The 14451-nt window shown below is 38.1% G+C and overlaps 1 protein-coding gene across 3 annotated transcripts in view; it reads right to left on the reverse strand.

Annotated features, from left to right (window-relative positions):
• LOC149323626 (SWI/SNF-related matrix-associated actin-dependent regulator of chromatin subfamily A member 2-like) overlaps positions 1-14451 on the reverse strand; it is a 169212-nt gene that overhangs the window by 74131 nt on the left and 80630 nt on the right. For all 3 annotated transcript variants that reach the window (XM_089490224.1, XM_089490237.1, XM_089490231.1), the window contains exons 11-17: positions 9507-9560; positions 6107-6237; positions 5837-5897; positions 3764-3864; positions 3495-3642; positions 2702-2865; positions 465-531 (exon numbers count right to left, since the gene is read on the reverse strand). In XM_089490224.1, the coding sequence (XP_089346350.1) occupies positions 465-531; positions 2702-2865; positions 3495-3642; positions 3764-3864; positions 5837-5897; positions 6107-6237; positions 9507-9560 (726 nt within the window). The remainder of the gene's footprint in view (positions 1-464; positions 532-2701; positions 2866-3494; positions 3643-3763; positions 3865-5836; positions 5898-6106; positions 6238-9506; positions 9561-14451) is intronic.

Consider the following 14451-nt stretch of genomic DNA (forward strand, 5'->3'; position numbering starts at 1 on the left):
AGTAAGTATCATCTAATAAAAATACCCCTGGTGATAAAGTGATTTTTTTCAACACAGCAAAACTTTACAACTCAAATGATAAAAGTGGGAAAAGGAACACATAGGCCAGGATTCTACACTGAGAAGATGGGAGTGTAACTTTATTCTCATGGATTTATGCAACGCCATCTTGTTAATGAACCAAAAGTGCATACATCTCTGAAGTGCAAAAAGCAATGCACATCCATGTGAAATGTGCCTCAGTGCACAAAGCACACCCATGGACAATAGCACTGCATGAGCAAATCTGCTTCGATATACTTGAAGTGAATGTGATCATTCTGCACCAGACAAGATAGCCAACGGCATCTGTAGGGAAACTTACATAAGCAGAAAACATGGATGGGGACCTGGTCAAACACACTTATATGTAAACATATATACTGTGGATTTTATATTCATATTCAAAAAATAAACAGTCAAACCTTGTAAGAAATTTTCACCACAGAAGGAGCCCATTTATCAAATTCGTAAGTCCAATTGGATAAAGTCCTATGTAAAAGTTTGAGAACAGACAATACACTGATGAAATTTTCCTGTAAATTAAATTCGAACTAAGCATTCTTATAAGAACAAAAACATTTCTACAGCTTTGTTTCTGATGTTCAAGATACAAGATGAATAGCAAAATACAAACTGTTTTGAACAATAACAATGGAAGTGTGGAGAGAGCTATAGAGGAGCCTTTTCTAATCATGTCAGAAAATGATTTGGGGCTTTAGCTGAATACTATTTTCATTCTGCAATGTTGCTATATCAATAATGATTTATTTTTATCCCTCCTCCCCAAAAGGATCAAGGCGGCTTACAACAACAATAAAAGACACAGTTTAAAAATAAATCCCAATTATCCCCTCCCTCCTAAAACAACAACATAATAATTCTCACATACAATAATAAAATACCATTTAAATAATTAAAACAATTAGATAGTGAGATGGGCATCTTGGGGTATTCTGTATGATGATTTGTATCAGCGGGTGACCAAAGTGAGTTACTTCGGGAAGGCTTGTCGGAAGAGATTTGTCTTGACAGCCTTTTTAGAGCTGTCAAGATTGATAATGTTTCGGACCTCTTCCGACAGGCCATTCCATAATTTAGGAGCGGCAGATGAAAAGGCCCTCTGCACAATCTTGTCCAGTTTGAATCAAACAAACACTTCAGTGCCATGTACAAGGCTGAATTTGGAAAGTGAACCTGATTTTAAAGCACTTGCTTAGGAAAGTTGTGGAGTGGGAGTGCTTTGTGGACTTCTCCTCTGCACACTCCAGAAAATGAATGTAGAGAGAATGTAGTACATACAGTTAGCGAGTCCGTTACCTGTTTCTCTACAGCCCCCATATTTATGAACAGAAATTTGGAAAAGGGGATGTTTTATAACATTGACTCAGGCTTAACGGGGGGCCATAGCTCTCTTTCTTCTCCACTTCAAATTTGACAAAAGAGTATTCTTTCACTGCATGCTCTCGCTCTCTTTGGCCCATATATAGATCAAAAATATGATTAACTGTCTAATAACTCAAATATAACAGGCACAGTATGGCAGGGAATCTTATAAAACAAAAGTGTACAGACATACTTTATCACAAGAATCACAAATACATCTGGATAAATGTATGTCTTGACATATTGTGCAATAGGGAGAGAATAGACTGGCCCAGCTCCATCAGGGCTAGCCTGAAGAAAGAGGCTCCTCCCTCCTTAACTGTCATCTTTCGGCCTATGAGGGAGAGAGTAGGCTGTCCCAGCTCCATCAGGGCTAGCCTGAAGAAGAAGAGCCCTCCCTCCAGTCCATCTGCCTTGGTCCAGGCCTCAGAGGGAGAGAAGAATGCTGGACCTGATCCCCTTCCCCACCACCATTCCCTTCTCCTTCTGTGTCGTGTCTTTTTAGATTGTAAGCCTGAGGGCAGGGAACCGTCTATTATCCCCTCTGTTGTAAGCCGCCCGGATTCCCAGTGATTGGGTGGCATATAAATAAATAAATAAATAAATAAATAAATAAATAAATAATATAGCCCACTGATTATAATTAAAACTATTAGCTCGAACCAAATATATAAGAATCTTTTTGAAGTTAACTATTTCCAGAGATAAATTTCCCTCCTGGGGATGCCAAAAGAGAAATTCAATCAAAATGGTATTCATGTGCTTGTTCATTGCAAATACAGTGTTATATAAAGTTTTGGGGCTATTGCAAAACTGATCAATCAGTGAATGAAAACAATAATCACAACCAGTCAGTAATTACAATTGATACTAAAGAAAATGAACTTTATCAACTATATGTGTCATAACACTGTGTAGACAGCATTTAAAACTTTAGAAGCTCTTTCAGAAACTGAAGGGAAATGTTATATATCCAATATCAGATAGGAAAAATACACATTTTGCTCTTGTAAATTACAGAAGAAATAGGTCATAGTGAATAAAAAACAGAGTAAACCTTGGCTGCTGATTTTATCAGCCATCTGGTCCCCAGTGCCACACAATGTGTGTAAAAAAAGGGGAAATAATCAAAGACTAAACCCAGAGTACATAGTTAGCACAGCCCTACTGCATGCTTCATCTAGTCATTAAGTGTATATTAAAAAAAGTACATGCTGTTAATGAGCCAATCTGCACAGTGTAGAAAAATATCATTAGAAAGAGTTCATCTACTTACGAGAGGGGAACAATGATGAGATAGGGGCCATTGAGCCTTTTGTGCTCCATCAGATAAGTGATGAGTGCAATAGTCTGTATGGTCTTTCCTAGCCCCATTTCATCAGCTAAAATTCCATTCAAATTGTTATTGTACAGGGAAACCATCCATTCCAGGCCCTGAATCTGAAATACAAGAGAATTGCCTCAGTTATCCAGAATCTGTGCATATATTAATGTTCTGATTTGACCACCTCTTTGATTGCAAGTGTTTTGCTGCTGGGGATCTGCCAGCTGCAGATAGGACAAAGAAAATGAAGCCACAAAATTGCCTGCACAAGGATCCATGTGGATATGTAGGCCAAAGCTTAGAATGTCTTTGCCCCTCAAAATGAGAGATAACTTTGAGGAGGGTGCTAAAAATAAATGTTACTGCTCATATCACAAGACACTGCAAGCTCTTATTAGTGCATGGATGGAATATTGTTGGTGGCATACCTCCACATTACACATACCTATGTTATTGTTTTGACATTACAAAGGACTGGGATAGGGAAGACAATCAGGCACACCCACACATGGCTGTGGATCTGCAGCAAGATGAAAGCTGACCTTGACCACCCCACTCTTCATTGATTCACTCGAGTTCTGGGTGGATGACCTCAGTTCTCTTCCCCCAGATGCAACCACATGCTGCCCAGCTGTGATACCCTAGTCACAAAACATCAGTGCTGCTGGACTCTGAGGGACTGGTGGGAAGTTTCAGGAGCCTCATGCAGCCCACAATTTGCCCATACCTGATCTCAGATGCTTACCTGATAATGTTTTAATGTGCCATTAATAAGAAGAGAAGACTGCTTCTCCACTCTCTCAGAAATCGCATGAGCCACTGTATAGTAGGACTGAGACCCCCTAGCACTGTATTGCATGCTGTATTCATCATCCACATCTTGTTTGGCTGTCCTATAACCCAAGTATAGAGAGGCATTTTATATTTTTAAATGCCTAGCTCTTTTAGGTCTTAAATAAACATACAGAAATAACAGCTGATAAAATATTCTCAGTCTCTTCCCATATTACACACTCTATTATTTCTTTAGCATCTTTTTCTGAAACGTCTTCACTGTTAGGATCCAAGTGTATCTTTCCATCTGTTTCTTGTCTGCTTGATTCTTCATCATCTTCCTGCAAAAAAGAAAAGGTCAGATGTTGGTTTGAAATTTGTAATTGGAATACTACATTTCCTCTATCACTTCCATTGTTTTGTTTTGTTTTGTTTTTTGTTTTATTAACAATTTGATCTTCACAACTAGTATTTATTGAATAAGAGTGAGGCTTTAGTATGATTTTATGAACATTTTGCTTTATAATTTTGTACATCGTAATTTTAGATATTTATTGCCTTTTCTTGATTCTTGTTTTTAAAATACCTGATGAGAAGAAAAAAGAAGTCTGTTTCACAGGATTAATTAACACAGACCCATGCCATGATACATGACATCAGAAGATACTTAATCCAAAATATCAGTGCAGTCATAATCCGAAAGGAAAAATAAAAACATTAAGTATTAATGAGCTTTCTGATATTATTAAGTACTCAGTATCTTGAAAGTAACAAAACATTCAGAATATTCTACAGCATGAGACTAGGTAACATTTTTCATTTTGAAAAAAGACACAACTCCAAGGACTAGACTCCTTGAAATTTCAGTCTTTTCCATTCCCACATCCGTGAATATTGAAACATTTCATTAATATGTAGTAAAGATGTATGGGTGTGTGTAGGTGTGAGAGAGAGTATATTAATTTGATCAAGATAAAAATCTTCTGCCTGCAGATGCTGCACAGGTATAGAGCTGTTGTATAGGTAGAAATCTACGCATGGAATAGTGCTTCTTTTTTGAGGTCTTTGTGGCTCACACAAATTGGTAATCCGGCATGTGTAGAGCAATGGTTGTGTTTCAGTGGGCATCCTGCCTACTTTAATGCATGTGTCCTAGTGTAGCTCCTGCCTTTCCTCTCAATTCCTTTTTACCCATCATGATATTAGCAGCTTGGCTTGGAAACTCTTTGAGTTCTCCAGATCTAGAATCTCCTCAGTATTATATTTTTTAATTTCCCCCCTTCTCTTAAGTCATTTTCAGCTTCCTTCCACTTTAAAAACATTTTCCCTCCTATATTGCCTCCTCCTTCCCATGCATCTTCTTGCACACTGATAGGGACACTAGGAGTTATAGCAGAAGGAGAACAACACAAGCATTGACCGAAATCAATTGAGGGTACCTTGCACGAACTCTGGAGCTAAACCAATATATAAAAAGGAACCGTGGCAAATATGCCACAGTAGTTTAATATTACTTCTTTTCCCTTTTCTTCCACCCAATCACACACTTTAGAAGGCTAAAAAGAATGAAAGCACATCTAGTTTCTTGTATTGTTCTATAACTATGAACATCTATTTTACTAAGTGTTATTGATAATACCTTTTAAACAGACATTGTGTATTACCAAATCCATGCTTGATTGCTAAAATGACAAAATACACCAATAGCTGTATTTCAGATTTCTCTCCTTCCTCTCTGAAGCATTATTATATTTTAATAAGGTACAGTTTAGAAAGATAACACCTTTCAGAATAAGATCAGTAAAAGTGATTGGCCTAGGCTACTGACTATACTAAGGACTATATGTGCTTTAATGGACTACAATTTCTGAAAAAGAAAAGCCGCACTGTTTATAGAAATCCACAATCACCAGTAATTGAAGTGAAATCTGCACTCCTTCAATGATACAGAACTGTATCATCCAATTCATCCTCCTTGTTGATTAACTGGATTATAACATCACAATTTCTCTCCTATAATATTGAAGATTCTTATTTAGAAAAGAAATGCCAAACAAACTAACATTATCTTGTGGCTTGTTATCTGTTGCAGTACAAAAGAGTGGGGGTGGGGAATGATACATAGTGAATTCTGTTCTAATAAGGCTACTTACTCCACAATTTCTCTTGCAGTATTATGACAATAATTATTTTTATGGTTGAAGCTACCTTCTTGTACGTTTACGCTCACTCTCTGATCCCTAGAGAGATTATTATATTTTTAGAAATATTATTTTCAGTAAACATATGCATCAAGAAGAGGCCTTCACTTACATCTTCCTCATATTCAGAGTCACTCTCATCTTCACTATCTGACCTAGGTGCAACTTCATAGCTGGTGGAAAAGAAGAAAGAAAGAGAATATAAGAGAGAGAGAAACACTCCCTAAATACAGCATCTTTTCAAATAATTTTATAAAAACCAGAACAAATTAATTGCATTTCCAAAATGAATAGGAACAAGCAGGAATAATACTCATAAATATTTTTAATGTATAAATGCAGTACAAAAGGAGCAGGTTGGGAGGTAAGATTGATTACTCACCCAGGGTTCATTTCTAACCAAGCATCCAACTGACTTGCTTTAGGAGCCTCTGGTCCAAGAAGAACTTTGCCCGTCTCAGTGTGAGTTACTTTGACTGGGAGATCACTCATCTGACTGCTCTCATCTATGGGCTAAAAAGTAAGAAGCAATGTACAACTTAACGAGTAGATATCATCCCTCCCTTATAGAGAAACACTGAAGGTAACGTTACATTCTAAATTATTAGTACAGTGGTGCCCCGGGTTACGAAATTAATTCGTTCCGCTGTCAATTTCGTAACCCGAAAGGCTTTCGCAAGCCGAATTCCCATAGGCGCTAATGGGAAAAAGCCGCGATTCCGTGTGAAATCGCGCCGAAAAGCACCAAAAGTTTTTTCGTAACCCGAAAAAACTTTCGTAACCCGGAACAATGTTTTCCAATGGGATTTTTTCGTATCCCGAAAATTTCGTAACCTGGGTATTTCGTATCCCGAGGTACCACTGTAAGTTACTTGTTCAGAAATTCATACCAACATCAGAATTTTACATTTAAGCCAAACAACTGGAAATAACATGAAAAAGATGTAATTTCTCCTACTGAAGGCAGAACATATAGCTCCCTTTAAAATCAACCTGCACCATTTAGATCACAATGTGATACAAGCTGAGAGCAAGTATGAAACACAAAGTCCTTACAAAGTGCACAGCTTGTGGGTGGCATCTGCATTGCAGAAATAATCAGGTTGGTTTGACACCACTTTAACTGCCATGACTAAATGCTATGGAATTCTGGGAATTATAGTTTGTTGGGAACCAGAACTTGCTTTCTAACTAGAGCTTGCTTTGCTCTGGTGCTCCAACAAACTACAGTTCCCAGAATTCCATAGCCATGGCAGTTAGTGGTGTCAAACTAGATTATTTCTGTAGTACCGACGTAGCCTAGATCATTTTAATGGAGTGAAGCCATACATTGAAAGCAAAGTTTTAAAAGAAATGGCCACTTTGACATCAAGAAATATACCTTTTTGCTTCCAAATATCGCTGATAATTAGCATAAGCGAACACAATTTACATGCTTCTTCAAATATGAGATAAATATAAGCTTCATTACATACATTGATAACAGTATACTAATAAGCCAGGAGTATTTATCAGCCCTTTCAAAAAGATGTAAAGGATTTAACACACAGTTGTAATCTCTTTCCTTTTTATTATTTATATGTAAAGGAAATTACTTTAAATGGGACTTTAATGACATAATCTTACGTATTTTGTGTTAGCTGTAAGAGCTTTAAGTTTCATGCATGTCTACTGAACAAATACGCTACAATGGCACTTCTGGGCAGACATTTATGAAAGTATACGACTAGTCTTACTGTTTCTAACAGAGCTGTCCTTCATACATCTGTTCAAAACTGTCCCTCATTAATTTCAATTGAACTTAGTGACTTAGTTAGTCTTAGTCCCAGCTAGGTTGACGAATATTACAGTTTTAATGGATTATAAAGAAAATCTCATAAGCAACAATGATGATGGCAATAACAATATATATGCCATATGTTGAATGTAATAACATACGTGCACAAAGAAACTTTCTGGAGTCATTTATAGGGCATTTAGCATACTCATTAGTGAGACAGTTCATTAACTACAAGGGCACTAATTAAAAACTTCAATTACCGTATTTTCCGGCGTATAAGGCGACTGGGGGTATAAGACGACCCCCAAGTCGCAGCCCAGCAGCATCCCTGGCCTCCTATAGGCCAAAGTAAGGGTGCCTCTGTGGAGGCCTGGAAGCTGGGTACCGCAGCCAGGCTCTCTCTCGCTGCCATTACTGGAAAAGGCGGTGGAGAAGCGGCTTCAGAACCAGTCGGGCCGTGAGAAAGAGGGAAAGAGCCGGCCCCTTATTCCTCACCGCCGCCGCCTCCCGGGGTACTCCGCTCCTCCAGCGGCTCCAGCAGCTTCCGCAGCTCCAGTGTCTTCCGCGGTGGACTTCTGACACGCCACGGAAACCGCTGGAGGAGGGAGTATCTCGGGAGGCGGTGGCGGCAAGGAATAAGGGGCCAGCTCTTTCCCTTGGCCCAACCGTCTCTGGAGTCGTTTCTCCACTGCCTTTTCCAGCAATGGCAGAGAGAGAGAGAGAGAGCCCAGCCACAGTGCCTGCTGGGAAAGGAACTGCAAGGACCCCAGAGACAGAGCGGTGGCTACACCATTCACCTGTCTGGGGTCAGAATCCAGCATATAAGACAGGGGTAAAAAGTTGTCTTATACGCTGGAAAATACGGTAGATGTTTTGCACAAAGTCTTCCACGAAACCAATTTGCTACTCTCTGCATCCTAGCAAAGACAGAAAACTATGAATCTATTGATATATATTTGCCTGATCAGTTTGGTTACAACAATCCAGTTATTCCCAATAAGGGAGAAGCTAAATAAGATTTCTTCACATTATAAAACAAAAATATAGCTGACTGTACAATGTAATCTTAAAATATCATCAATTACATGGAAGTGAAAGTGAAATGCATTATTTAACATGCATTCCTTCCCGGAATAAAATACTCGGCCACACAAGACTCCACCACACAAGTGATGATTCGGCCCATGGTTATCGGTTATTGGTACTGGTTATTGTTTTGGTTTTTAATTGTTGAATTTTACCCTTATACTGTTTAATCTTTTTTAAGGGGGGGCAGATATTATGTATATATTGAGGTATTTTAATCTTTGTACACTGCTTTGTCTCGACAAAAAGCGGGATAGAAATAAAAGTTTAATTATTTATTTATTATGAAAAACATGTTAGCTGTATAATGGATCCCTTAAATGTAGATAATTAAAAATGAACGATCATTAGTTAGTGTTTTTACTTACACTGGACCAACGTGGAAGGGTTGTCTTGCACATTAATCAGTTCTTGGCAACCAACAATAAGAAACTAACACATTTCTGAGCCATCCACACAAATAAAGCTAGCTTTAATTCATATTAACCTTTGTTCTAAATATACATTCCACAGACCATTTTTTAACAGAAATTCCACATTCCACAGACCATTTTTAACAGTCAAAAATATTTTGACAAAAAGGAAACACATACATATTTATAATAATAAAATCATAAATATTTTAGCTTAGATCATATCAGAACAACCCACTCATAGATTACTGTCACTGGTAAATATGAGGAGTGGGGAAAGTTTTTCTTGTTGATTTCCTCTTCCCCAGAAGACCAATAAAAATTTCTTTGAAAGTTTCCAGGGGATGCAATGGTCCCTCTTTTTCGGACCATTGTGCCCAGGTCCTGTTGTCTCTCCCCTCCTTGCTGGCAAAGTCTTTCTACAAACTAGAGCCCAGATTTGTGGCATTTTGTCCATTAGTTGAGAGCTGAAATGTCTTTTAAATAGAAATTTGCCATCTTACCTCACCGTCAGGACCAAGACCAGAACCCATTCCTTCTGTGTTGTCTTCTGGCTTCTGTAATGAAATTATACAGATGGACACAGAGTTATGTTCAAGATAAGATTACATCCAAAAAGAGTATTATGAAAAGGTAGAAAGTATATGCTTCGAGATGCAGATCTGATATATAGCAATACTGCATCGTGTACATTCTGCTATTTTACAGGTAAAGTAGTGTGGCATTTCACACTACTTCAAACTGAACTAAAACAGAATATTTTTTCACTGTCCCACATGTAGTTGAAAGATCTTAGAACTGTGGGTAGGTCTTCTAAATTCCTTATTTTAAACTGATTTATTAACAGAATAAAGTGGTATCCGCTGGGTTTTGGTTCTAGTCCGCCCCCCCCCCCCCGCCCCCAGTGGATACCAAAATCGTGGATGCTCAAATCCAATTATATATAATGGCAGAGTAAAATGGTATCTTTATATAAAATGGCAAAATATTTTTCAAGCCGTGGATGCTTGAATCCATGGATAAGGAGGGCTGATTGTAGTTCTGTCTAAAAAAGATATTCAGTCTAAATATGTTCCTTTATTTAAAGCAGCAGAGCAATCCAATATTAACTTACTTTCTTGCCCCTACAACTGGAAACCAGTTCACAGATTTACAAGATTCAGAAATGGAACAGCATGTAGCTCATGCTCTTGGCATTGTATAAATTCTGCATTCCTACAAGTGCCAAAGTTATTGGTATTATTAAGATTATTATTCAGTGAAGACTAGATTAAGATAAATTGGTAATTCTGCAGAGGCTTTTTGATCTATAATACTCTTCTGGAATCTTCCTTCTGCTACTCGCTCAACATGTCATATACCTGCAAATCCAATTTTCCCATTTTCCTCTTTATTATCTATTCTTCAACTCTTTATCACATCCTCCATTCCTGCACTTCCACAAACACTGCCTTTCCACCCCCTCCAAATCACTTAGGACATCATTTAAAATGCTCTTTTATACCTGGGTCCTATGTTTTTTGTATCAATTTACGATGCTTGTAATCATCATCATATTATTCTATGATTCTATATACAAATTGTGAGTTTCCTCCTCCCAGTGTATGTGAGTGCACAAGCACATGCTTGTACACACAATGTAAAGGAAAGACTACATTTTTTACACAGATGGGTTCTTTTAGATTCACTCTTGTTCTGGGATATTGCATGTCAAAGACAAAATACCATGTAAGCATGATTCTCATTTTCCCTCCTCCTCACTTTTATTTCCTTTCAGCCTGCTTTGACTGATCATATTGATCTGAGATGTCTTCAGGGATAACCATTCACAGATGTTCTTGCATACATACAGAGAAAGCCTTCCATATTCATCCACATTCATGTAGGTGCAGGTCCATGCAAATACAGATAACTGAAGTGTTTCCTGCTGCGCTGGTGGGATGGCCTAGGTTTTACAGTCGGCCCTTCTTATACACGGATTTTTCATACACGGATTCAAGCATACACGGTTTGAAAATGTTACAAAAAAGTATAAATTTACCTTGGTTTTCCATTTTTTATAAGGGACACCATTTTGCTATGTCATTATATTTAATGGGACTTGAGCATACACAGATTTTGTTATACACGGGGGATCCTGGAACCAAACCCCAGCGTATAACAAGGGTCCACTGTATTTAGTTTATTCTCCCCTTCCCCCTTCCAAGTAATAGGAATACACAGCCAATCACCCGGGGGGGGGGGGGGGGCTGACTGGCTGACCAGCAGGCAAACCCCAACATTAGGAAGGTGCAGAAGGCAGAGACACCCTGACACTGTTTAAGAGCAACTAATTAAGGCTTTTAAGAATAAGCAGTTTCAGCCATCAGAGGCCTTCTATTTTTTTAAAAAAACCTTTCAATCATCATGTCATACCACCTGTTCTGCATTAGCTGCTAGTCTAAGGCATGGAGGGAGATGAGAACCAACGACTGGTATTCTGCCTACTGCTAAATTAAAAGAGCTGTACATAACTGAGTATGCGAAATCCCACACCCGAACAGTGGACAAAAATGGATTTGTTCCCTGTCATACACAGAAACACACCTACACCCTTCATATCTGCTATGATGTGTTAGCACTTGAAAACACCATGTAAGTAGCTGCCTTTCCATGCTGAAACATTTCTGCCTACAAAAAAATGATGACAAGCCATATGAGAAACTACTTGGAAAATACAATGGGAAAGAATAAAGATAGACTAGTGACTTCTGTTGTTGATATACAGGGGATTATTTATCACATTTTTACAGAGCAATTTACTAAAATGTCAAAGAGATTTTAATTTTTAAAAGGCTGAATCCAAAGGAAAGGGATCTGAACTACCGTAAATGTGCCTCTCCATGTATAGTCAGAGCCTTCTGCTCATGGAAAACTCCTTTGGGTCCACCCTGTTTGGGTGGGTGGCAGAGTGAATTGAAAAATACATTTAAGATATAAAACAACAGTCTGTTTTAAATAAAACATATTAGCATATGTTTACACTTAATTTGCATGACACAAAAACATTTATTATTTGAATCTAATGTTTTATGCAGGCACCATCTGAATAAACAATTGAAACTGCATTAACTGTAATCTACTGAAATACAGAATCTGTAAACCTGATACAGTGCGCCCACGTATAACGCAGGCGCGCTTTATGCCGTCTTGAGCATAGGCGCTCAAGCTGCAGGGCACGCGCAGGGCACAAGGGGCGGCACGTCCCATTCCAATGGGGCTCGAGCATAGGCAGAATTCGCCTTAAGCGGCGGGGTCCGGAACGGATCCCCCACGTAAGGCGAGGGCCGACTGTACTTCACTGTTAAAATACTATCAGAATGCTGATTATATTATATGACTCTTGTTCAGTTATGTAGCAAAGTACAATGATTAAAGGTTACATCAGCAACTCTCTTAACATGGGGTGATTACATATGTAGTGTTACATCTAAAACATTAGTACAAAAACACAGAAATAATCCAGTTTGAGACCACTTTAACTTCCCTGGCTCATTGTTAGGAAATTCTGGGAACTGTAGTTTTGTGAGAAATTTAGCCGCCTCTGTCAGAAAGCTTTGGTGCCACACTAAACTACAGTTCCCAGGATTCCCTAGCACTGACCCAGGGCAGTTAAAGCAGTCTCAAACTAGATTATTTCTGCAGTGTGTTTAACACTAAAGCTGTTGGATGAGGGACACTGGGCTTGAAGTCTCTATATATTTACTATTATCTATATATAGATCAGAACTTGAATAGAATGAATCCAAGTCACCGACTCCTATTAAGAGTAAAATGAAATGGTATATGCTAGCCACATATACACAGAAACAACAATATTGGCATTTAGCCTACGAGTGGAAGACATGCATCCAAAAGAAGACTACCTTATGTGCTGCTAGCTTGACTATACGCTTTTGGTTTCCATCTTTTGATGTTGGTTCTTATTGTGGATTTGTATTTTATTCTCCTTTTTAATTTGTGTTATATGAACTGCATTGAGAGTGATGTTTAACCTTGAAAACCAGTGTACATGTACTTATAGGACCAAAACCAAAAAATCTTTCACATTTATAGCAGTCAGCATTAAATTATAAGCAGCTCTCTCTACAATGTATGGGAAAGTCATTGAGAATTCTTGGACAACAGATCCCAAAACTAAAGCTAAAGACCAAACACTGGCTTTTTAAGTGTTTAAGCACCTGAGATTTTTTCCAGAGCTTCGAGTCATATTTTGTTTTCTCTTCCTTTTTAAAAACATGTGAACTATATACACTATGCATGAATAAAAAGTGAACAGCATCCTTGCCATCTTCTCTCAGCTGTTCATCCAGAACATCTCACAGAAGAAACATAAAAAAAAGATGAAGATCTTATACCTGTACAAAGATGTTTCTACAAAGGATTATAGTCTTGGTTTTAGCTATTCTGTCAAGTACAGAATTATAACTAGGGAGAAAACACAAATTTACTGAAGAGTATAAAATTCTTCATAATCAGTTGCTAGAGGAGATTTACTGCCAAATTATACAAAGGAAAGCTAAGCGAGAGTGATGTCTAGTGCCAGCCACTGCAATGCTTTTCCCAAGGGTACAGTCTCAAGGATGCTGTTATACAGCTGTTACTGAAGAACTGAAAATTTAATTGTAATTTCACAAAGGTAATATAGTAATTTAAACGAATTAAGATTATTTACAAGGAGGATCTGGGGCATAATATTAAGAAAGATGAACTGATGTAGTTTCAAGTTACTTGGTAAGCCATGAATTTATAGTTAGAACTTCCTGGATTGGTTAGCAAAAACAGAACTTGATTGCCCACACATGGGTGTCATTGACCATAATAAAGTAATGAGTTTAGTGTACTTTCAGGGTTTTACAGATCACCTATCACTTAAAAACCTGAGACAAAATAATGTTATGTAAATATTACAGAAGCCTCCAGGCTTCTGGCAACAAATAGGTCAGATTCTTCAAACTGAAAGGACTTATTTCACATACTAATCCATTTTATGCAGCGGTAACACAATATGAAGTACCTTTTATAAGAGCACACTTATAACTAGGACATTTATGAAATGAGCCACAGCCAGATAAAGACCTATTTTCCAATGAAGAGTGAGACTATAAATGAAAATGCACAGGACATTTCATTTCCATTTCCATTTCTTTTCTCCAACACTGGAATCACATGGCATATTGAAGGCCCCTTACTCAAAACTCAATACTGGAAGATATATCACTGAAAGTTAGGTAGTACTAAATATCCTTCTACTGAAATGACAAATGGTCTCTGATTGGGACCTGGTTTTCCTGATGTCAAGATTTAACTTACCCCTCTCTTCCAAGGCTGCTTGGAAAGTGAGGCAAGCACTGCCTGTCCTAGATACCTCTGTGTTCCATGTTTACATGTTTGTGTACGTGCCCTCCC

The sequence above is a fragment of the Sceloporus occidentalis genome, unplaced genomic scaffold (assembly GCF_023333645.1).
Source record: "Sceloporus occidentalis isolate IW3139 unplaced genomic scaffold, rSceOcc1.0.p SCAF_1, whole genome shotgun sequence".
Taxonomy (NCBI): Eukaryota; Metazoa; Chordata; class Lepidosauria; order Squamata; family Phrynosomatidae; genus Sceloporus; species Sceloporus occidentalis.